Raw genomic sequence first — 24503 nt, 5'->3', positions numbered from 1 at the left:
CGGGTTGTCCAGGCCCGGCGCGGGTTGTCCAGGCCCGGCGCGGGTTGTCCAGGCCCGGCGCGGGTTGTCCAGGCCCGGCGCGATTGCCCAGGCCTGACGCGGGTGCCGAGTCCCGCCGAACGGGGCAGGATGAGCGGCGAGGACGGGAACGAAGAGTTCTACCGGCAGCTGCAGCTGCAGCAGCAGTACGAGGCCGAGCCCGGCGAGGGCGAATCCGACCCCTTCACGTACGTGGACCCGGCGGACGGGGCCGCCTACGAGTGGGACCGGGAGAAGAAGGCCTGGTTCCCCAAGGTGGGTGCGGGGGTCCCCGGAAGGGTGAGGAGCAGGAGCAGTCGGGGCTGGGTCCCCTCGGCACGGAGGTGTCCGCGTTTGGCCCCACTGGTGTCTGCTGAGGGTTCGGTGGCACCGAGACCCCCCTTTTTACAGGCAGAACCGTCTCCGCCTGTGACCGGCTGCGATTTTGTTGTCAAGAGCTGTGTCTCAGCTGTGTCTCAGCTGTGTCTCAGCTTCTCGCCTTGGCTGAGGATCTGCGGAGTTGCTCGAGCCTGGCATGAAGTCACAGTTATATTTGTAGGTCTTGGTCCGTGCTGCCTTTAGATCTCTTTGTCACAGTAGCTGTGGTGATCTTTTTGTGGGCAGTGAAGCATCTGTTAAGATGTCTAAAGGAAAATATATCCTTTCTAGATGAAAGTATATCCCTCTTTCCTTATTACCTGAAAATAGTGCCTTGTACAGGTGTGTTCTTCCATATTCTTCAGTCACAGAAGTGCACTTGAAAATTAAGTGTATTTGTCTTACTTAGTGGCATTCCACAGCATGGAAACACGTCACAGTTTTTCATCTTGGTTATTTTTTTATTGAATATTTTCAGGATAAAAAAATGATTTTGCTATAACAGTGTGTTTCTTCAAAGGGAGAAGGGACATGGGTTTAATTAGTTGAGCAAATCTGCTGATCTGCAAGTGAAATAGTGGTTTTGTTACTGTATAACAATGAATGAGGGCAATTAATTTAGTATTAAGACATTTTATGGGGCCTGCTTGATAGATGTAATGTGCCAGTTCTAGTTTGTGACTGTGAATTCATTGCAATTCAGAGAATCTGAGTGAGAATGAAGCCTGTAGTGCCAAGTTTGAATGTGTGTAAACCTAGGAAGGTGTCTGGAGCAGATGGCTTATGGAGGGGTGAAAGCACTGAGAAATCCAGACTCACAAAGTGGAACACTGAGTATCCCTGGCTCCCTGGGGAGTGCTATATCCAGTAAGCACAGTAACTTGTAAAAAGGTTCTTCCTTTTTTTTTCACCTATTTCTTCCCCTCTTTCTCACCTATTTTTTTAAAATTTTCTCCTCTCAGTATCATTTGACTTTCCCAAGTGCCTTTCTTATCTCTTCTGTCTTGGAGAGGAGATACATTAAGGGTTGGACAGGTGAAATAAGAGCAGCAAAGTTCACTAGTAAATATGATGTGTAGGAGAAGTTGGTGACCTACCAGTGACCCATAGAGCTTTACAAAGATTCTTTACTGAGCTAGACACCAGTGTCTCAGGTTACTTCTTCTGCCTGATGATTATTCAACAGAATGTTTTATCAAAATAAATTGGAGAGACCACCGGAGCCAGAAGTTGGGAGTACTTTCTCCATGAGCAGTAATAAAATTCTTAATCTCTGTTTCTTGACAAAAGATGAAAATATGATTGGTGTAACCATAATCTACAGACTGGGACTGCACTGCTGCTTTGGGAGTAGTGGCTGCTGAGCTTCCACTAAAGCATATTTCAAAGCTGTGCAAAAAGTGAATGATATTACTGTCAGCATTCCCCAGAAAAACTTGGAGACAGTCAAATATTTAATAGAAGCAATTGTAACTTTGTTTATTATTTAATTACTTTTCTTTCAATGGTACTGTATTGATGAATACCAAGTTCTATAGTCCTTCGTGGACATATCACAAAATAGCACGAGGAATTCATCTGCTGCCTCCATCACTTGCTCTGAAAATACAGATGTTGGCTGTCATCTGCAGGCACAGGGTATCTGTTCTTCATTTGGTTAATCTATTCCTTTCCATTTCAGTGGGACCAGCACTTAGTTACATGCTCACATGTCCTGTAGTATTGTATTTCTTTTCCTATAAGCTTGATCACCCCAACTGTATAATTGTGAGGGTGTGCAGATAGAACTGATCTCTCTGGGATGTTTTCCACCAGAACTGGATTGAAGCCCCAAGTAACAAATTCTGTGAATTGGTGTTTGTCATGCAGGCACAGTATAACATAATTCCCAATAAAAGTCTTTATACTTGTATAAATTCCTTTGTGCTTGGAAAAAGCACATTTCAAAATGAGGTAGTTGTAGTGGTTATATGGTAGGATGATATTATGCAAAAAACATCTTTGTTATTGACTGGTAAAATTTGACAGTCCGTGGTAGGTAATTTGCTAAGAATAAATTGAGCTTTACACAAGAACACAGTTCCCCCTGAAGCTGAAAAATAATCCTGCTGCAGGAAGGTGGTTGTTGCAGGTTTAATCACTAATTTATCAGTAAGTTCTCTGATGAAAATTAACAGTCCTGTTTACCAGAAAGTACAAAAGCTTCTTAATTCTCTGGATCTCATCAACTGTGACACTGAGGATTGCTAAGGTTGCTTGTGTCAAATATGATGAACCTGGTTAGAGCACAGTGTCTTATTCACTAAATGTGGTTGTACTTTTTCTTTCTCTTGACATTGTGTTGGGTCTGTAGGAGCAGCCACTTACATTCCTTATCGAGGTGTGTTGCAAGTCTTGTTTAGCCTGGGAGCTATTTTGTGCTAAACTTTAAAGTTATATGGGGCTCCCTGGCATCCTGCATTATTCCTGACAAGCCTGTTACTGTCAGTTCTGCATTTTTGATTTGTTATAATAGAAGTCTAGAGTTGAAACGTGAAGCTTTGAACCACTAGAAGATGGGAGATTGCATTATCATCATTGACACAGTAGTTTAATGACATCAAGTTTTGTTCCCTATTGAATACAGATGAACCAAGTGCAGCACAAGTCAGAGATAAAATTTTCAGAGGTTAAGGCTCAGCTTTGGGAATAAATCCTTTCAGAGTGTGTAACTTCAGAAAATCCTTCCTAATGCAGGGATGTTGGCAAAAGCAGCTCTGATATATATCTTTGCATGGGATTGCTGGTGGCTACTATTAAAATTGGTACTGGGTGTAATTTGTAGGGATTTTTTTATTTTGACCTCTAAAACATAGGCATTAGCCAATCTTAAGTTTTATCCAAGTATAGTCTCTCTCTAGAAAACAAGCAGCTAATTATCTATTAGTAGGATATGAAGTAAAGCATGTGGCCTTAGAAACAGTGTTTTAAGATACATCTCTGCCTAAGTGCAGTATTTACTGTCTGTCAACACAAATATATGTCCTCCCTGGAAATGATTCCATGAAAAGGCAGATGCCTGCAAATGTCAGTCGTTCATCATCTGTGGATAAGTTGTTGACTTACTGTCAGTGTCACTTTATCTCTTCACCATGGCCAGGAGCATTTGGTTTCTGTCCTTCAGGCAGGTCCAGTTTAAGTGGAAAGCAGAAAGCCTGGTTTGAAAAAAGTCAGAACTTGTGAAATGTTTGTGTAAAAACTTCATGTGCTGTATAGAATTAGTGTGTTTGTCCAGTTCAGGTAATGCCTGAGCTGGCAGTTCTTGTTGTGCACATGGCTTTGCAAAGATGATTTAAAACCAGTTTTAAAATACCAGATTGGAAAATGACCATCACCTAACTAACATGGAAACACAAACCTGAATTTGTAGTTCTTTGAAATGTTTGATTAATTTTCCTATTTTCTTTTCAGATAACAGAAGATTTCCTGGCAACCTATCATGCCAACTATGGCTTCCACGCAGATGAGACAGACACTTCATCTGCCTCTGGCACAGCCACTGAAAGTAAGCAGCCAGTAAGTTCTAAGACAGCAGGAACACAACCATCAGCAAATGAGAAAGGACCAAAACAAACAGATCCAAAACAAAAATCAGAAAAAAGGAAGCTGGAGCCAGGTGAGTGACAAAGTATTTCCCTATGTTTAGCTGTGACATGTGTAGTAACGAGTGAAAACCGGCAATTGTTCAGTGTTGTCTGGTACAGCAAAGATATGGGTTGTGCTGAAAATTTCCAGATAGTTCTGAATTGTATGGTGCTTCATAGATATCCTCCTAAGTCTGTATGCAAGGTGGAAAAAAGCAAATTAAGGCACATTCAGAGCTTCCCCTTGAGCAAGTAAAAAATTGTTAGAAATCTGATAGAATATAAACTTTACTGTATGCTGCCATGTTTAATGTATTACCATAACTGAATTAAAACTCTTGTGTTTAGGATGGTTTCATGTTGAAGAAGACAGAAACACAAATGTTTATGTGACGGGTAAGTGTTTATTTATCTACTTGGAGCTAAACATGGTAAAAGAGACTGGTAAAGGTCTTTAATATTCTCTAGTCAATCTGCCACGTGCAAGCTGCTTAATGTTATGTTCCTGACTGCATAATGTCTTGGTGACCTTTAAATTGCAGATGTGGGAGAGTAGTAGAAGGGACATGCTCTGTGCTTTTGCCTGCTAAATGTGATATTCTGTGAGCTGTGTCAGCCAAGTCACTAATTTGTTTGGGTTTTTTTAAGCAAAACAATTTCTGCAGGCTCTTAGGGGATAGAATAATGACAAGTTTATAACCAGATAGTGCATCAGCTATAAACATCACTTAACCTTTAATTTTTATGTGACTTAATAAATGCATAATTAAATTACTAGGTAAGAAAGAGGAAACAGTAAAAGAAAAAAAGGCTGAGAATAGAATGAGGAAATAATGGGGGAGCTTAAATGAAATTATCTGTGCACTTATTATGGTGTTTCTCGACCTGTTTTGGATTGTGGGGAGCTACCCTTAGATGCATATACAAAAGTACATTTGTATATGTATGTGCTCGGTGGCTCTGAGCAGTCACAGAAGTGCACATACTTGAATTCTCAAAAATCTTCATCCAGGCCAAACTAGCATGGAACATCCACATCATTTTCTTATCCCTTTTGGTTTTTTTTTCTTGTCCTTAATTCAAAGTTCAGACCTTATAAAGTCTATACATTTTCAGTTGCTCTTTTTGTCGAATTTCTAGGTGGAGAAAATAGTTGATAGTTTATAGGTTGGGGGTCTTTTTTTGTGTCCATAGACAATACTCAAGCCTTCTGTTTGAATTTATTTTGCAGGTTTACCTCCAGACATTACAAAAGATGAATTTGTACAAGTCATGTCAAAATGTGGTATCATTATGCGAGATCCTCAGACAGAAGAACACAAAATCAAACTGTACAAAGATAAGGAAGGAAATCTTAAAGGAGATGGCCTCTGTTGCTATCTGAAGGTCAGTGATGCACTGAAATGAAGTTTTCCTTCCCACTGAAAGTACTTGTGGCCACTGTTTCAGAATCATATTCAGAAGATTGTTGAAACATCTGAAGTGTAACTTGAAATTTAGGTCTCTCTTTTAAAGTTTTACTCTAGAAATGCCCATTTGTGCACCTCTTATCCAACCCCACCCTCTACCTGAAAGTGGCTATAATAGCTGCTGAACATGTCTCTCTACACGTTCCTCTCTTGGGTGACAGTGATTATGGGGTGAAATGGGGGACTATTTACCTTTTACTTTGGAAATATGCTACTGTGTAACTGAGGATACTGTATACCAAGGACTGTAGTCCTGTATATGCAGCTTTTAGTTGAGAACTGGTTGATTTCAGAACTCTGTTACATTCTTTATTAAACCATAAAAGTTTAGGCTGCAGTACTGTTTCCTTCATGTGTTTCACTTGTGAATCATTTGGAAGGTTGGTGCTTCCAAGTGCAACCTGCTTTAATTCTGCAAGAAAAGCACCAGGCAGTGCTAAATCCAATGTCCTGTAGTCTGTGCTATTTTTGTAATTGGAGTAGTTAGGGCTGTTCAGTGCACAAATATAAAGACAGGCTCCACTCCAAAGGACTTTCAAGAAAATATTAAAAATTACATGAGAGTCTCAACATCTTCTGTTCATGGAAAAGTAATACAAGCTTTATAGGAAATCAGTCCCCTGAAGTCTTTTTATTCTTTAAGTTCATCAGCTTGCCTGATGGTTGCAGTTTAGTTTGTGACATATTTGAATGAACTGTGTGCAGTTGCTTTTGGGAGCATTGATCAATTATAACAGGAGTGCAGAAATACTGGCTTTTGATCAAGAAATCATTGCCAGCTGTGTGTCAGGAGATTTGGAAGAGAAGTGGCCTTTTCAGTGACAGGGACCTGATGCTTTGCACAATATACTTAACACCACGTTATTGGGATCATTTGACTGTGCTCTGTGCTTTAAAGCTTGTGCTGTGTTTTATTTTCAAATAGAGAGAATCAGTTCAACTTGCATTGAGGCTTCTGGATGAGGCAGAAATCCGAGGCTATAAATTGCATGTGGAAGTTGCAAAGTTCCAACTGAAGGGGGAGTATGATGCAAGCAAAAAGAAGAAGAAATGTAAAGACTACAAGAAGAAGCTGTCTCAACAGCAGAAGTTTGTATTTTTTATTTCAGTAGAATATTGCTTGAATTCTAAGTGCTATTAGTAAAGTGCTGCTTTCTTTCAAATGCAGTGCTAAGCTATGAAAAAGTTAAAGTCTTATCTGACAGTGAAATACCTTAACTAATGCACATTTAAAGGGGAGGTACTCTTAAATTAAATGTTAATGTAATGAGCTTTTTTGTGATTTAAACATTAAAATAATACATAGGGAGCCATGGTCCTTTCAGGTGTAGAAGAAAATATTACAACTCTAGGGAGATAAGACACTTCTTCTGAGTGTGTGAGTGTGCAAGATATCCTGTCATGATATTTGGGCTTGCTGTTATAAGGTCATAACACTGACTGCCCACATATATTTTGTACCATAATGCAGTTTAAAAAGGGCAAAATATGCTTGGCTGCCATAGGAGAAAGTACTAAAATATCTCTGTAGATTCCCCCAGACATCTGTCTCTGGTATAAAATATACTGATTTTTTTAATTGTACCTTGATTCATTGCTTTTGTCGCTTAAAAACTGTTTTTCTGCCTTTTGGAACCAATGCAGATTAAAGAAGAAAGAAGTTTGAACTTTTGATATTTTAATGAAAGCAACATTCCACTGAACATTGTAAATAGTAATGCAGAAGTGTTTTGCCATAGTTAAAGGGAGCAAAGGCTACTTGATATCTTATCTGTTGAAAACAGAAGTAGCTTGAAATGTGTCTGCCCCAAGGATGCATTGGCAATTCTTGTTGTAAGAAGTCTCCAGTGTGGAGACAGATGATGTATGAAAATAATGAAACTGCATTTGACAGCAATTTGTGTGAATAAAAGGACTGTGTGTGCCTTTTGAGTTGAAGAGCATAATTTACTGGTAAAACTACTCTCATTGGGAATCCATGTTTTCTTTAGCTAAAGTAGGAGATATAAGAAGGAATTTAAGATTTTCCCCCGATATATGATTTTGAGATTTAAAAGTGTGAGTATGTGGGGTTGTTTTTGTAATAGGATACGAAGCAGGCATTTCTATGAGAAGTAACATCTGCTGTGAGAAGGCAAAATCTTAGAACAGGTGCCCTGAGTTACATGACTAGTTCGTGGCACTGTGGAACAAAACACATCTTACAGCAATGCCTGTGCAGGAGTCAAAGTCTTCTTGCATATTTGTTTAAATAAAAGCAGTTAAGTTTTACTAAAGGGAATAGTGGATCTCCTTTTTTACAAAATAAATTAGGAAAAAAATGGCAAAATATCGGCATTTTAATTGTACTTGACAGCAACTGATTCCTGTGTCTGAGCCGAATCTAAGAAGGAATTAAAACTTCAAAATTATTTTCTTTGTGTTTAAAAAAATGCTTTGATTTTTACAATAATTTATATTCCTTCTTTGAGCTTTAAAGTACCTTAAAAGACCAGTTACTTTGTAGAAGTGGTAAACCTGGGTAATTATTGTATGTTTTAGACGAATAACTTAACGCTTTGTGTCAAAAATACGTGTTGATGTATTGCAAAAAATGCCAAATTAATAATTTTTTTTCAACAAATACTTGTAGAAACTGAAGAGAGCCGCAACAATATCTTCTTACTGTTGCTTCATTTCATTAGACAGCTGGATTGGAGGCCGGAGAAGAAAGATGGTGCAACTCGAATGCGACATGAACGCATCGTTATTATCAGGAATATGTTTCACCCAAAGGACTTTGAGGTAGGAAAATGCAGTTTGCTACTGTAGGTTGTGCTGTTAACAGTTAACATTGTCTGAAGTTTCTGCCATACAAATTCTAGCAAAATTCTAAGCAGATGAGAATCTAAGCAGATTTGGGCAGGGCATTCTCCTGTACCAGACATCTGCTTGAAATTCATTCAGCTCTCTGAAAAACAAGAAAAAGATGTTGGTAAGAATGTACTTTTCAAATCAACCTTTTTCACTGTCTCTGTCCTGATAATATTCCCATTTGGGATGGAAGGAGTAAACAACAGTAACTGTTAGAATGGAGAAACCAGCACAAAATAGCTTTGTTAATAAGTAGCGTTTATGAAATTCAAATAAGAGCTGTCTGCCAACTCTTAGGTGGCTTTGAAAATGCAGCATAGCAGCACTTACTTTATGAACTTCTGATGGGTTGGCACATGGGTTCCATTAGTGACTGAGCAAAAATAAAGCTGAGAGAAGTGAGTGCTTGTGTTTAATTAAAGCTGTGTGACTGCTTTGCAGGAGGATCCCTTAGTGCTAAATGAGATCAGAGAAGATCTGCGGACAGAGTGTGAAAAGTTTGGACAAGTAAAGAAGGTTCTCATATTTGATGTAGGTATTTTTACATGCTGTGTTGGCAGAACTGATGAAATGTGCAAAGCTGCAAAACGTTTAGGCTACTTTAAATATGAGTGGAGTGTTTATTTGGTTTTGTATGTTTATTTCATGGAAACTTGACTTAGTCTTTTAGTATTTTAAAACTTAATGTCTAAGCACCCATCAACTTCAGCCTAAGTGAAGGCAAACTAACTCTTTTGAAGAACTTGAATACAAGTCACAAGTTTGAAAGTGTATAAATACATTTAATTGTACCTAAGCTAGCTGAAACATTTCCTGTTTCCTGTGTTCAAAAACTGTGTTCTGTATGCCAGTAGAACAAAATATGTAAACTTGAAAACTGATATTTTCAAACACAGTTGGAAATTATCAGAATGGAGCCATAATCTGATTTTGTAGCACAATCTAAAAGCTACTGGAATAAGTACACTGGTTAGAACATGAAATGAAAGGTGTCTCTCCTTACAGCGACACCCTGATGGCGTGGCTTCTGTGTCATTTAAAGAAGCCACAGAAGCTGATCTGTGCAAGCTCACTCTAAATGGAAGGTGGTTTGGTGGCCGTCAGCTCAGTGCTGAAACGTGGGATGGTGTAACAGATTATCAGGTAACCTTTCCTGGTCCTATTTCATCAAATATTTCTTCCAAACCATAAATCTGTTTTAACTTGAGAAGTGTTTGGCATCCCCATCCCCTTACCCTGCGCACCCCTGCACCATCTTGCTTCTCCTCAAAAACTGCTAGAATGTCCCCCAAAAAATCATTCTGAATTATTCAACTTAGCAAAAAATTAAAGGACCTGTTTTGTGTGTTGGAGATGTCAGTTTGGAGGATTATCCACTGCATGTACAGATTATTAGTTCACAGTCAGCAGGGCCTTCTGAACTCTTGAGATATTTCTGTAAGATAAGTGTTTGTATAATTTTATCTGTGTAAATACTCATTTAGACAAGGATGACTTCAAAATTATGTGTATTAACATCTCTTTTTAATAGGTGGAGGAGACTGCAAGAGAAAGGGAAGAAAGGCTGAAGGTGTGGGAGACATTTTTAGGGGATCCTGATGCAAAGGAGCAGCAAACTACATCTGGTTCGGATTCCGCATCAAGTAGCGTTAAAGCGCCTGAAGGCAAACAACCTCCAGGAGTTAATGACACACCTAAGGAGGGTGCAAATGATGAAGCTCCTAAGAGGGAGAATAATGGTGAGGGCATTAATGAAGATGGAGCTCCATCCACAGACAGCAGCCTTGCAGGCAGTGATGGTGAAGCTGATACATAGCACCTTTAATGCTTTACGAAAGCATGATTTTTAGGGTGATGTTTGAGTTGATCCCTTTCTTCAGGGTGACTGCAGACAATATTCATATGAATATAGGCATATTAGAATGTCATCAACTGTGTGCTTTGAAGTTTTCATTAAAAGCAGTATTTAATGAGGTTCTAAAAGTTTGTATTAATTGGCTGTTCAGGTAAAGTAACTCAAGTTGCCAAGAATGCAGTAAAACTCATCAGGCTTCTTTTGTTCTAACTATGCTTGTCAGTGTTCCATCATGTGAGTGTGAAATACATTCTAAACCTTAAGTTTATGTAACTGTATGTAACTTAAGTAATGCAAAGCTATTACGAGATTTGTGGATTTTACTGTTAATTTTCCTGTACCCCTTGGAACTCAGTATCTCATCCTTAAAAATTATTTGTGTCCTGAGTACTTTGGTTCATTTTATGGAACAGATGCTGTGATACATATGGGGTGAATGCATTGGATGTGTTGCTATTCATTAGGTAGCAAATGATACGAGTAGTACCAAGTCACAAACTTAGAAGAAGTGGAAAGCAGCCAGCGTTGCCATAGCCACCCTCAGGCAAACCGAGTGAAGATCGATTGTTAAATCACAGCATTCAATAAATTACTTTTTCCTTCCCCTGTTTAGATCTTTTGTTGATGTTAGGTAGAGGCTGGAATTATGTCAAGGAGACTAGAAATGCATGAGCACACACACATTCTAGGACATAATGAAATACATAGATCTTAAACTCTCATGGTCTGTATGCAGTAGGTATCAAAATAGGCTTTCGATTTTTGTGGTGGCTTTATTAGTTTTTGCTTTTATATTAAAGGGTTTTGTTCCACTTTGTTAGCATGATGAGTCTAAGTTCTCAACATTTTAGTTTAGCCCTGCATGCTCTTCAGAGTGGGGAGGATCTTCCATATTTCATAGGATTTAAAGGCTTTTGGCAGCTCAAACTACAGTTTGTTGTGCAGAAGTTAGAAAACTTGAAAACATGCTTTCAAATAATGCTCTTAAAAAGCAAATGCTAGCCCTCTTAGAAATATTTCCAAAAGCAAGGATTTAGAAGACATTCTAACTTCAGGTATCTTAATACATGGCAGGCTATCAAAAATAAATGAGGGAGCTGTTTTGGGCATAGTCATTCTTAATTTAGAATCCTGTTATTTTGATAAGTAAGGGTAGAAGAATATGGATTTAGGCACTAAATAATTAAAATACTGGTGCTAAATTCATAGCACATTGTTCATATGGGTGGTAACCAGTACACATTTGTAAGGAGGATCTGTTGAATTGTTTTAATTCATATTGGATTGCAAGAAACTATAGATGCTAATTCCTGTATTTCCATCATGAGGTATTTGGAATACTCTGAAAATTTGTGCTCTGAGATTACCATATATATTTTTTCAAGAAGTCTATATGGTTCTCTTATTTTGCTGGGGTTTTTTTTAATATATAATCAGTATGTGTGGGTAGCTATGCCAAACAGGGCATCTAAGTTAACACCTGCCACTGTGGTTATAACTTACATCTTTTTTGTGACAAAAAATACCTGGTTTTACAACAGAGATTATATTTGAATTCAGAGGTTAAAAGTCAGGGGCTCATTATAAGCTGGCATGGCAAATTTCCTTTTTTGACTTGCATTATAAGGAAGAGCTGTAGCTCTTGCCAGCTAAAAAAAGTCCGTTTGCTCCTATTTCCAAGTGTGAATTGTACATTTCAGCAAAGCAGGTCTTTGAAGAATTCAGGGGATCTGAAACACTGCCTGCTTAGTAGCTGCACGTGGTGGCATGTTCTGATACATCTGTGGGTTGTGTTGGTTCTGCCTTAGTTATTTTTATTGGTAATAAGCACCACAGACCTTTGAGAGCTGGGAGCGTTTGCGTATGAGGAGTGTGATTTAATGTGGTGGGTATTGCTTTCAGTGCTCCTTTTTTTCCTTCCAGCTTCTAGACTCCAGGCTTTAGATCAATTACTCTTGTGTTTTGTTTGCTTCGTTGTTTTTTTTTAAAGGAGCCCAGTCATGTAACACTACACAGTTAAATCACCTGTTTTACAGTGGAATTGCAACTGATGTAGGGAAACTTGTGGACAAATGTATAAAACTTGTACAGTTCTATGAAGCCTTATTATGGTATCAGATATGAAAAATAAGGTTAGTGTAGTGTATTATTTGAGAAATAAAGAATCATTTTATGTGCAGTGACCTTCCTCTCTCCGACTGATGTACACATTTGACTGGCTTGCTGCAGAAGTCCAGTTGATGTTAGTCCTTTCACCTTTCTCTCTAGACCTCACACCGAAATAGAGCACCAAGAAAGACTGAGACCAAATGCTTTACTGGCTTTCCTATTAAATAGGGTTCTTAAGGAAATAAAAGCTGTTTTTTCATGCAAATACGTTGTTCTGAAGTGCGGCATTACACTCAAACTGGTATTTTCCTTTTGTCTACCTCTGTTTTCCCCAGTAAAATGTAAAAATATATTTTTATAAACTACTCATTGAGTTATTGCATTTAGTAGTCCAAGGAGAGGTTAATGCAGCTGTAACTTTCTTTTCAGCAGATTTTCATTCAGACTGAATTCTTTCGACATTTTCCTTTTTTGAAATGATGCAAATTTTTATAAATTAATCTGAACAGAAATAAAAATCACAAAAGTTAAAATTACTATTTTGAAGTATGACTGTGACAATCTTGTTGTATAGAGCAGTAATGTTTAATACCAAATTTTAACAAATCTGAAGATGAACAAGGTGAGTTGCTTTTTAAACTTACATATTTTTCTGACTGAGCAGCATCATACATAAGTTGGTAAGAAGTTAAAACCCCAATGGAATTTTCAATGTATTTGTTCTTTAATTAAAAGTGCTGTTTAATGACTTGCTCACTAGAAGTGACAAAATCAAACTTTTTGTTCGATTTCTAATGTATCATAAGCTTTTGGTGAGAGGTTCATTGTAAGAGAATCTGTCTCCTTCCCTCTGAATATGATGAAAACAGTAACCAGCAGGAGGCTGAAACAATTTGTGGATAATCCTTGTTGCTCAGTTTTGAACTGGAGAAATACTTGTTTCTGTTAGTTCACACAGTGTGACAAAATGGATGTGAAGCCACTTAAACACAACAGCAGGGACAGTATTAACTGATCCTTCAGTATAATTCAGCAATAATTGCTTTTTTAACCATACCATCCAAAATCATTTCTTAGCTTCAAGATACGTTGGTAGTTTGCTTTACAGTCAACTGCTCTTTAGTGCTTTGCTGGCAAGGAAGTTTTATGGGGTTACAGGTATTTGCCAGAGATGACGTGGCTTGAGGAGCAAGGCCAAGGTAGACACCTGGAAACAAAAAGCCCCAAAAGAAAAGGGTTTCTTGAAGGCTTTCTCTTTTTCTCGCAGGTTCTGGAATGCTCACATACAGCTGTAAAGAGAGAATTAGTTTCATTTTGCATCAAAATGTTTATCTGTTTCTCCTGCTTTTTTTTTAATTACTTTTTTTAATTGAATTTCAGTCCCTCGTACAGCTTACATTTTGTATAAGGATTGCAATTCACTTAAAATCATTAGTATGTTAAATGCAGTGCATTTTAGCTAAATGTCCTAGACATTACTCAGTTAAGGTTAACCTATTTACAATTACAAATAATTCATTTAATTCACTTAACTTGAAGGTATTGGATGCTTCATAGAAACCCAAACTTGCCTTTAAATTTTCCAGTAAAATCGATATTCGTACCCTGAATTCTTGAACCTAAACAAAACAAATTGGAGAAAAAACAATTAAAAATACTTACGTATAGATGTTAATTGGATTTTAAGTTCTCATTTCTGAATTTGAGGAAACATACTGCAGTATGGGAAATGAATTCTGTGAGTTGTGTACTTGTGTTGATTTGACTTGTGTGTATTTTAGTGCTTATTATACACGGCTTGAAGTCTTACTGTCAGGATACTCTGAAAGTTCTGTAAAATATTTATAGAATTATGAAATCTTTTGCAGCAAATTGGTTTTTTGCTCATTCTGTAATAAGAAAGTATATTGTTAGATTAAACTTTTCAGTAAGTTGACTTGGAATTTTTTCTGACTGGTGATTTTTCTTTCGATAAATTGACCATTTTCATTTATCCTTTAGAAAACCAACATTTAAAAGCAATGGTAATTGAATAATATCTAGACTTGTGACAGCATCTGAGAATCCCTTGGTTTGTCTTCAATTTGTTTCTTAAAGGGGTTGTGTTTTATACTACCTTTTTAATAAACAAACTGGTGAACAGAACAAGTCTTTGCTGATTCGTTCTGAGATAATGTATTTGTCTTTTTTCCCCTCAGTAGAAGATACAGTAGCCTCTGGTGCACAGGACTTTTATAAAATACACGTGTTAACAAGCCAGAGCTTTCCAGCCAGATCCAGTAGAAACGTTGCTGGAACTGTAAGTGGGATATGGTATCTGTTCCCCATTTGTGGGTTTTGTCTTCTTCCTGGCTTGGTGTGTTAATGGACCTGCACAGATATAAAAGAAGCAGAAGGGATGACTGCAGACACCATAGTTATAAATGAGATGATGGGGGTTTTTTGATTCTCAAAAATAAAGATTTTTTTTTTTTTCAATTTTGTTTTCTTCAAAGCTTTCACACTTCGCTTAAAAAGCACTGGAAATCAGTTGCTAAATTCCTGTACTGAAGAACAGGGATTATAATCCCATTTTACCCAGTAGTTCCTTGTAGGAACTTTAAACTGATTCCATTTTAACAACCGGCCAAGTGCTTTAACTGCCAACCTGAGAGGGAATTTTTGAATGAGGTCTTGAAAAGCTTTAGCAGAAGAAATCTCTGCTGTATGAGCTAGTTTAGAAAAGGGGATCAAAGAAGGAGTGATGGAGATGTTGAGGGCTCTTGCCTTGCTGATGGACTGGAATCCAGTGTGTCTCGCAATGAAAATGTGTTTATGCAAAGAGTGTGTCAATAAAAGACTAAGCACCATCACAGGAATCTCAGCCTGGTAGTTAAGTTGGTCTGGGAGATGGCAGAGGGCGGATTCATACGTATTTAGGCAGAGGGAATTGAATTGTGCTCTCCTGCTTTCTGGATGAGTAAACAAACTCCTAAGCTGCTCTATAAAACACATGTCACCAGTTTGGTGACTCTAGTTCCCAAGGTGTTTTTTCCAGCTGAGACTGGCAAGTTTGACCCTGTTTCAGCATTTCTGGAATGACTGCAACTGGGTAATTTTGGTAAACTTGCTATTAAAAAAACCCCCAAATTCTATTTCCTGCTATAGCCCTTGGAGAACAAGAATATTTTTATTTTCTGAAGCTTTCTGCAGTCATTTAAACAGATCCAGTGAAGAAGAGAGAGAAAATCAGTTATCAAGTTTTTCTGGATTGGAGGCAGGTCCTCCTTTCCTTCTTGTAGATGTTGCCCACATAATACTGAATATATCCTAGCCTGGCATAGGAAAAACCTTTTTCATCCTGGCCAAGTTTGGCTGTCTGCCATAACTTCATCATCCTACTCTAAACTCTTCCAAAGTCCACAGTCTTCTTTATTGTGTACACATTGTCATTTAAAAGAAAAAAAAAACAAAAGAAAACAAACCAACAAACCCAAACCTACTTACAATCCTATTTTCCTCATTCCTGAAACCTCCTAACCTGGTTGACTTGTTGGAGTGCATTTCATGCATTCTTAGCAGATAGGCTGAAGGAAACGCCTTGTTCACGCGCAGCTGGAGGCTAAAAAGTGTGTGAGGAGTTCATGAACGTGGCTTGTCTCCTGCTGCAGTCGCTGCAGAGCACACAGAGCCTGCCGGGCCCCGGGAAGGATCCCAAACCTGCTGGACACACCATGACCATCCCGCACCCGAAACATCTCCCTGGTGTGACACCGCTCCTGACAGTGAGTTAAGGTAGGAGAACTCAGGGATAATTCCAACCCACGTTCACTGACTTTCTCAAATGTTCCCTTATTTGTTCCCTTATCTCTGGGTGAAAGAGAATGCCTGCTTGTTAAGTTGTTGCTTAATACTTGGGAAGTGGAAATTTTTTTAATTTGTTTTTAAAACTGAAAGCAAGAACAGAGAGAGTTCCCTGTCTGATGCTCCAGTGATGGGCAATCAATACTGCAGCAAGGGTAGGAATGTGAGAGACGTTGTAAAGTATTGTCACTTGTGATGAGCCATCAACAACCATTTCTCTTAAGCCTGTGTTGAGGACACCTCCTTGTCCACCTTAAGGACAAGTAACTTGGACAATTACTTGCACTGTCTGCCGTAATTAATCCATTCTGAGAGCAGTGTGAGGTGAGCTGAGTTTGCTTCATCCTGAGCTCCACTTCTACTCCACTTTGACAACAGTTTGTGGCAGACACAGGTTGGAAGGATTTCTGCCTTCTTTTGAAGATTTCCTGCTGGAAGATGGAAGAATAGGAAGTTCAGGTAATGAAGACAGCACCACGAATTTAGATCCTGCCTCCTGGGACATTAGATTCTTCATGTGCATATGATCACTGAGGGACTGAGATGTAACCTAGGTTATATCCAGCCTTCCTATGGCTACTTGTTGGAAAGAACAAGAGGTTTTCAAAGGAAATGATAAAACCAAAAAGAGACAGATGACCTTTCTTCTTTAAAATATTTTCACACAAGCTGCTGCACAGCAATAAACGGTGCTAAAGGAGCTCAGAATTAATGTCAGGAGCCAGTTAACACATGTTAATGAAAGTGGTACAAAGACTGAATGTCTTGCACTGAGTGAGGAACAGGAAAAGTGAACCTCTGGGCCAGAGCTAATGCTCTCTAAATTGTATGTTGATGTGTAGTGTTGGAGCAGTGTAGGAAGAGCTGGTTTGCTGCTTGCTGTTGGGATGGCCTGATGTCCTTTCTCAGGCCATGTGATCACCGATGTCTTTGCCAAGCTTTCGCTGCTTTGGTTGGAATTTTCAATGGCAAGTGCTGTCCTCCAGCTGAGCAACCAGAAGATTCCTTCACCCAAACAGAGCTTTCTAAAACAAGATTGGGAAAAAATTAGTGCCTCTTCCTGTGCCTTGAAGGTCTTCCAGTTGTTTGGCTGCGTTGTGCTAGTTCCTGCTCCCCTCATGGGCCTTGGGAAGGTGCCTGTATATTAGGGAGAAGGTTTTTTGGTGTAAGTTTTCCATGTGTGGGAAAGTTGGGTCAGTTTTAAAATTGTGAAAGATTATCTTCTGAATCAGATGACTGTTAAAGTATGCCCTTGCATTTCCTGGCTGGTGACCAACCCGAACGTGTCCTGTTCCCATCCCTGCGTTTAGGTGGATGTGAGGCCAGAGCTGGGGCAAAGCAATGCAAATCCCAAGATAAGGACTGAGGAACACGGGTTGGCATTGATGGCAGGGGATTAGGGCTGGCTGAGCAAGGGACTGTGAAGCAGGGAGAACTGAACAGAGCACAAGGGGGAGGGAGATGGAGGTAACAAGCAAAACTAGACATAGAAGCAAGTGATAAACATGGACAAGAAGTTTGTAGTTGAAGGATTAAAATGGTGATAGATTATGGTTTGATAACCTTAATCCTCATATATCTTGATGCCTGCATACTTGGCTTTGCAGCCTGAACAGTATTTTCATGTGTAAGAAATTCTAAGAAACCATCTTAAGGCAGCATTCACAGGCTCTTCAGGGTGTTCTTTGAGACACAGATGAGTGCAATGTTTATTGGGAAGCTTCTGGGGATTGGGGGGTTTATGACTAGGAAAGAAATCAGATAAATGCTAGGAATAGGTTAAGCAATGCTGCATATTTCAGGGTTAGCTGAATGGAAATATAAATCAAATGATTCATTAGGTTTTGCGTGGTACAACTGGCTATTGGCCAAAGGTTTGCCTGGTCTCTGAAAAATAACAGGCTTCTTTTTGCTACCAAGGTAAATTGATTATGCTATGCAGTGTCATGAGCTGACAATGAGTCTGGAAAATTGAATAGAAGCAGCAGGCACTTCTCACTGCATTTGTAGCCTGAGCGTTGCTAAATATGATTCTGATTAAGGCAGGACGTGTGAGCCGTGGTTGGGGAACTTGTTCCCCTGCGGCCAGAAACTGCACAAATGCATGAAAATGATGCTTCTCCAGGGCAAGCAGTGACATTCCTTGTCCTACTCTTACCATATCTGGCAGCAGATATTTTTTAAGGAGAACAAAAAGGACTCTTACAGTCTTCTGTTGACTTCCTGCAAACTATTTTAGTGTAGTTCCTGCCTCAAATCTGTAACTTTGGGTTGGCCCACAGTGTGTGTTTCAGCAGTCTTGCTACCAAAGTTTTAACTAACTGGCAGACCCATCATGTTCTGAGGTAAATTGTTTCAAACAAAAAAGATTATTTGTTTGGCTTTGGGTTTGTTTGTTTTTTAATTGAATTTGTCATGATTTGAATTTCTAATAATTTAATCTGAGTATCTTTTTCTAACAGGTGAAGCAACGAGTTACTCTCAGAAGTCTTTTTGTTGTGGAGGTCCGTGCTGACAGTGATCAAGGTACTTCAAACTTTACCTTCTCTAAAATTATTATTTTCAGCTCTAATGAGTAGTGGACATTTGGGTTTTTTTGTTCTTCTTGTTTTGGTTTGGTTTGATTTTTTTTTCACTGTGTATGTTTTTTGAACCATACAAAAACATGAAATGGACAAAGCATTTTGATATGTTCACTCTGAACTTCATTCAGTGATAGTGCCACCTCTGAATTACTTTTTAAGTGCTTCAGTTATTCCAGCACTGCTCTGTCCTGAGGGCACATTTGCACAGCAGTAGGTCCTAAGGCCAAGGGTCATGGTGAGAAATGACAGCTGGTAAATAGATGTGCCCATTTTGCCCAAGTATTCCAAGTTAAAAGTATATAATAAGGAAATCAGTAAAGAAAAGGTGCATGGAAAAAGCAGAAACCCAGATAGAGAATCTAATCCTACTAGCACAGCTCTTCTGGCCCTACCATTTTCAGGAGGAAAATGGGCTCACCACTGACTGGCCACTTTAAGCTGAATATTATCACTTTGACCTGTCTGGGTTTGTTTGGTTTGGTTTTTGTTTTCTGTTTTGTTTTGGTTTGGTTTTTTTTTCAGAAGCGATTGGTTTGTAAAAATGGAAGAAACAAGGAAGCTCTCTCCAAAGCCATGTAAAAGCAAAGAAGCTGTGAAAACAGAGTGGGGATCTCAGAGCGTTGTGTTTACCTATTTCCAAGGGGATATTAACAGCGTGGTAGATGAACATTTTTCCAGAGCTCTCAGCAATGCCAAGAACCCACAAGACCTGAGCACAAAGCACAAGGGTGACAATGTTGTCCTGAAGAATGGTGAGCCACTTTCCATGGTGTTGGATGGGGGTGGCTGTCTTTCACTAAGGAATTTAAGATCTCGTGAGCTTAAATTTGGAACTGTGTACAAATAGAAAGAATGAAAATCATACTTGTAAAGTCCTGGATTATGTAGCAGGGACCTCCTGGGTAAATCCCTGTGCTTGCTGGGGTGATTCCCAAATTCTCCATGGGCCTGTTGGCAGGACTAGGTCATCATTTTCCAGCCAAGTGTGGCCATCACTCTCAGATGCATTAAATGCATTATGACTTAAGTTGTTGTCTTTGCAAAAATGTATTTGTTTAAGCGTACAGTTGTTAAAAAACCTGCCTATGCCAGTGATCTGTAAGAAAACACGTGTAATACTTATTTGGAAGTATTGGTGGTGGTGGTTTAGTCTGCTTTTAATATTAATTTAGGGTTGTTTTTTAAGATAAGCAACACTAAAGTGAATATATCTTTCCGTAAAAATGAATATGCAATCTGGTGGCCTTCCCTTAGAAGTCCGTTGGAATTTGCCTTAGGAAAAAGTAAGAACTGATGAGACTTCAGATGCTTTCTTTCTCTTTTTAAGTAGATGGCATGTCTCCCCATCAGTGGAATTTCTCATCACATTGCTACAAACCATACCCGGCATCTTCCTCCACAAGCATGTCAAATTCCGGCCTGAATTTTTCTGCTGCCGGTATGGGAGGCCAGTACCAGCCGTCAGCTCTGCGCAGTCACCCAACTCAACCCGCAGATCTGTGGCCCTTCCCTTCCATTGGGTCTCCCAGTGTCACCAGTTCCGTGTATCATCCTGCCCTGCCCAACCTGCACGTGGTGGATGAACCCATCTCTGACAGGAAATACGGTTCTCTCCTCGGCCTCCTGCAACAGGAAAGGTGCCTGACATCCATGCAAGAATGTACCGTGAAGCAACACTCGAGTTCTGCTTGTATGACTGGACCTGCCAGGTTACAAAATATGAGTCAAAGTTCAGGTCCTGGGGGAGGTAAGAAAATACTTACTATCACTTTATTCTTTGATGGCATCTCATGTAAAGAGTCAAAATAATACAGTCTATTCCTAAGCTTCTCAAATTCCAATAGGTAACCACAATGTGAGCTGTGGTACTTGGGATTGATTAGCTGCATAGTATGGTTTAATCAAACAATGTGCATTGCCTACTCACACAGTAGTTTACCTTCTGGCTTACACTGGGGAGATATTTTAAGTGAATATAAACGTTATTCACAGTGCTATCAGGATCTCTGCCCCATAGGGAGCAGATATGACGTGTAACAGATGCTCCCTTACTGGGACCAGAAAGGGGTGGTCAGGAAAGATCTCTGGACAGCCTCACTGTGCAGGGTGGTAATGATGTTCTGAATACAGGATGGGAAGCTGCAGCCCTTACCAGCATGGTTGGGGTTTTTCTGCCTCCCAGTCTCTGTCTGTAGCTGGAATGATGAGGGTACAGGGGCTGGAGGGCCAGCCTTGCCTTGTCTCCTGGCTGCACTGCTGCCCTGCCTGTCAGAGGCTGCGTTTGCTCCCTGCAGATATCCCAGAGCTAATGCAATTCCCACAGAAGTGATGATTGCTGGTTATTTATTATCAACAACTAGCAGGAATACCAATACTAGATACCACCAGCACACAGCAGAAAGATGGTGGATGACTGAAATCCATTTCCCAGGAGCTTAGGTCCCCCCAGCAGCTAGATCTGCTGGATAAAATTGCTCCCTTGTGAGTAATTTCTGCCTTTGAGAAGCTGTCTGAGATCAAGCTTCCTGGCTGGAGCCCTGGTGCCCTGTGCCTGCATTGCTGTTCCTGGGCGTTCCCCAGTAAGGCAGCTCAACTCTGGTCTCCAAGAAAAAGGGTTGTGAAATTGTTTAGGGAGTCTGCTGGAAAAATACAGCATGTCCTACTTGGTGCTTCTAGATAAAAAGGACCAGGCATGTGAAGGAGCAATCCTGAGGCTTAGGTTTTGAAAAATAACCAGCTGTGAAATACCTACTGGTTACCCAGTTTCGAAACTGCATCAGCAGTAATTTGGCAGAATGTGAGCTAAAGACTGCCTGCAGGTACAAACAGGAGTTTATCCACAGTTTCTCTTTTGAGGATACACCAAAGCTGTGTTGTTATGAGGACCCCAGCTGTAGGTGTTTTGTTAACTCATTCCTGCTCCAATGTCTGATGCCTGTCTATGTCTGTGCATAGAAAAGGGAGAGTACTCTGTCTTCACCTGGAATGCAAACTTTCTGCTCATGTTACACAGATTGAGCTGAGGCTTTATGTATGTGTTGCACAGGTACTCATTCTAGTCTTTTTGCCTAATAAATGACAGTCTAATTACTTTAAAGACATTGCCTGTACTTCTAGGATTTAATTTAAGAACAAGGTTAGGTGCCCTCTTCCCCCAAGGGGGCAATGTGAGCCTATCAAGGCTTGGGAACCTCAAGAAATGACTCCTCCAGAAAAGAAGATATTTTGTGAAAGTAGTCTTTGGGGTCAAAACAGGGAAGTGCTGTTAACAGAAGTAGACATTTTTCCCCAAAATTTCAAAAAGAAAACGAGTGGGGAAAAACTGAAAAGGAAATTAAACAGCTCAGTATTCCCCAGCCATTGCCTTTTCTTTCAGGATGTTTCCAGGGCCTTTCTGAATATTCAGGGAGCCTCTTAACACCACATGTGTAACACCACACATGTACTTATCAAACAGGAAGGACTGATAAGAAATGGCTGGTCCATGTTCACAGGGAGTCTTTGGCAAATCCCTCAGATGTGTGCATTTAGTCTGGCTGTGGGAGTCCCTGTTTCCTGCCTCTATCTGTTAAATATACTTCTTGTGCTGTGTCATGTTTCAGAACAGCTGATATTTATATTTATGGAAGTGTATGTTGCTGTGCCAGACAGCACAGAGCTCCCCAGCACCTGTGCTATAGGCTGGGCTGCAAAAGCACAAGGTTTCTTTAGGAATTACTGTCTACTTTTAGCTCTGTGTTGAATCTCTCCTCATCCCTGGTATTTTTTATGATTTTTTTTTTTTTTTTAAGAGAGGAAAGGAAGCTCTTACCAAGACTCAGAAAATCCCAGTGTAAGCCATGCCACTGCAGGTGAGTAATGAAAGCAGCAGGTTTGGAACAAATCAGTGCTCACCTATGAAGGACATTCTTAAATATTCTGCTTATACATGCAGAAATAAAGATGTTTCCTTATTTGCTTCCAGGCTGTATTTCAAAAGCTTGTTTTTCCTCAGATAAACACATCACCTACCATAACCACATTAACAAAGAAGAATAAAAAATTATGTTATATTAAAATGAGATACATGATTTTTTTAACCCCACGTACTTTAGTTTTCATACCATCAGGCTACCATTTCGTGATGCCTGTTTTTCACTGGTTGTCCAAGTTTCAGATCCTAGAAAGACAGAATACCCCTTGATTTGTACCTCAAGCATCTGGCTTCAGGCTGAGGACCCTGTTGGACCCCTGTGCTGGCACTGCTGCAGTTTGCACCAACAAACCCACCACACTGCTAGGAGAGTTGGGCTAAGAAATTACTCCCAAAGCCTTCAGGCTTCCATATTTTTATTAGTCTCTTGAGACTGGGTCATACCCTGGTGTTGGTTCCTTGATGTGCAATGTTTTGGGGATACTTAGGATGGGTCATTCTGGTTATTCTAGTAAGGGCTCTTTTGCACCAGACCCAAAGGTGCAATTTTGTTTGCACAACACCTTAGGAGATTGCATGGAATGTGCTGTTTGACTCTACTGATGCTGCTGTGTCTTTCAGGTATTCAGATTCATGACAGAAGACAAGATTTGTACTTTTAGCAAATGGATGTTTCTACTTTATTCTGAAAGAGAAAGTTCTTTCTGTGAACTTTTATTATTTGCAACTGTGAATCAAGAAGGACTGAATTGCAGCTATCCCGTGCTTTTTCTCTCAGCTGGAAGAATACATGTACTATTTACTATTTGGGGAATGAAAAAATCATCTTTTTCTATACAGTAAATAATTTCTAATAGCTGTGGTATTAAACTTGACGGTGTGTTCGTTGTGGAGAAATATTGTCTACTTAAGGCTTTTCATGTTGCCCTCTTGAAAGGACTCTTAGCATTTTTTAATCTTTCTGTGTTTATTCATTTGCCCTCTCTTGATAAGAAGCACAATTATTATCAATGCAGTTGATAACTGATAAGTGCAGGGTTGCAGCTTGCATAAATTCGATGCTGCAGCTTCTTAGCTTGACTTGATACCTCCAGATTGTTTAAAATAGTCTTAGGTCCTGGGCAAGAGACTTCAAGACAACCACGGGTCAGCAAAGCACGTAATCATGTTTATGTTTCGAAAGCACAGCAATTTGTAACCCTACTTGCAATTCCCATGGATATTCTTTGGAAACTATATAATATGCTTATGTCTGAAGGCTCTGGTTTGCCCTCTCAATGTTGTATAATCATCCTCTAGAAAGCAGTGAATTCATGCTGGCTCTGAGAGGCAACCTGGATCCTCACTGGGTGCAATTAAAATACCATTGAGCAAAAAGCTGGAGGTAGGAATGCTCTATTTTCCCAGCCTCTCTGCAGGTGTAAAAGGTTCTTTTTCTAAATAAACTCAGTGGAGTTGAATTTTGAATTACCAAGAATGAAGGACTGGGCCAGTTGAAGAAACAGGAGTCAAACCCTTTGTGGTGGCTGCATCCCCCAGACCTCAGAGCAGCTGAACAGAGAGTCTTGATGCTCCTCTGTGCAGCACAAGTGGCAGATTGAACTGTGCATCAAGACTGAAACACACATTCAGATCCCCCCCTTGCCTCACCACTCACCCTTGGCAAATACATTTGCAGAAGCTACTGTGAGTAAAACCTCCTGTCTCTAGGTTTGTGTGTGTGATCCCTTCAGTCAGAGATATTGCTTAGCCTTTATTGTAAATCCTAGGATAAAAAATATTTGGGTTTGTTTTTCTCCTTCTCCATTAGCTATATATTAATTTAATATAAAGGAGCATGATTAACTTTTTCAGACA

At 39.6% G+C, this 24503-nt stretch overlaps 2 protein-coding genes across 2 annotated transcripts; both read left to right on the top strand.

Moving 5' to 3' along the window:
* Positions 1–6: 6 nt before the first annotated feature.
* Positions 7–14248, top strand: HTATSF1 (HIV-1 Tat specific factor 1). Its single transcript, XM_027645393.1, has 9 exons — positions 7–294; positions 3847–4051; positions 4368–4415; positions 5251–5405; positions 6414–6577; positions 8173–8272; positions 8783–8872; positions 9347–9484; positions 9873–14248. The coding sequence occupies exons 1-9, from the start codon at positions 130–132 to the stop codon at positions 10155–10157; spliced, it is 1350 nt and encodes a 449-aa protein (XP_027501194.1). The 5' UTR covers positions 7–129; the 3' UTR covers positions 10158–14248.
* Positions 14249–15809: 1561 nt separating this feature from the next.
* VGLL1 (vestigial like family member 1) lies at positions 15810–24264 on the top strand. The gene is made up of 6 exons (XM_027645404.1): positions 15810–16079; positions 18611–18674; positions 19256–19485; positions 20061–20480; positions 22525–22584; positions 23268–24264. Exons 3-6 carry the CDS (start codon positions 19275–19277, stop codon positions 23306–23308), a joined length of 732 nt encoding a protein of 243 aa, XP_027501205.1. The 5' UTR covers positions 15810–16079; positions 18611–18674; positions 19256–19274; the 3' UTR covers positions 23309–24264.
* The last annotated feature ends 239 nt before the right edge of the window (positions 24265–24503 follow it).

Source organism: Corapipo altera, unplaced genomic scaffold, assembly GCF_003945725.1.
Source record: "Corapipo altera isolate COAL_440 unplaced genomic scaffold, ASM394572v1 65, whole genome shotgun sequence".
NCBI lineage: Eukaryota > Metazoa > Chordata > Aves > Passeriformes > Pipridae > Corapipo > Corapipo altera.
Note: the sequence above shows the minus strand (reverse complement) of the source record. Positions and strands in the feature narration are given on the sequence as shown.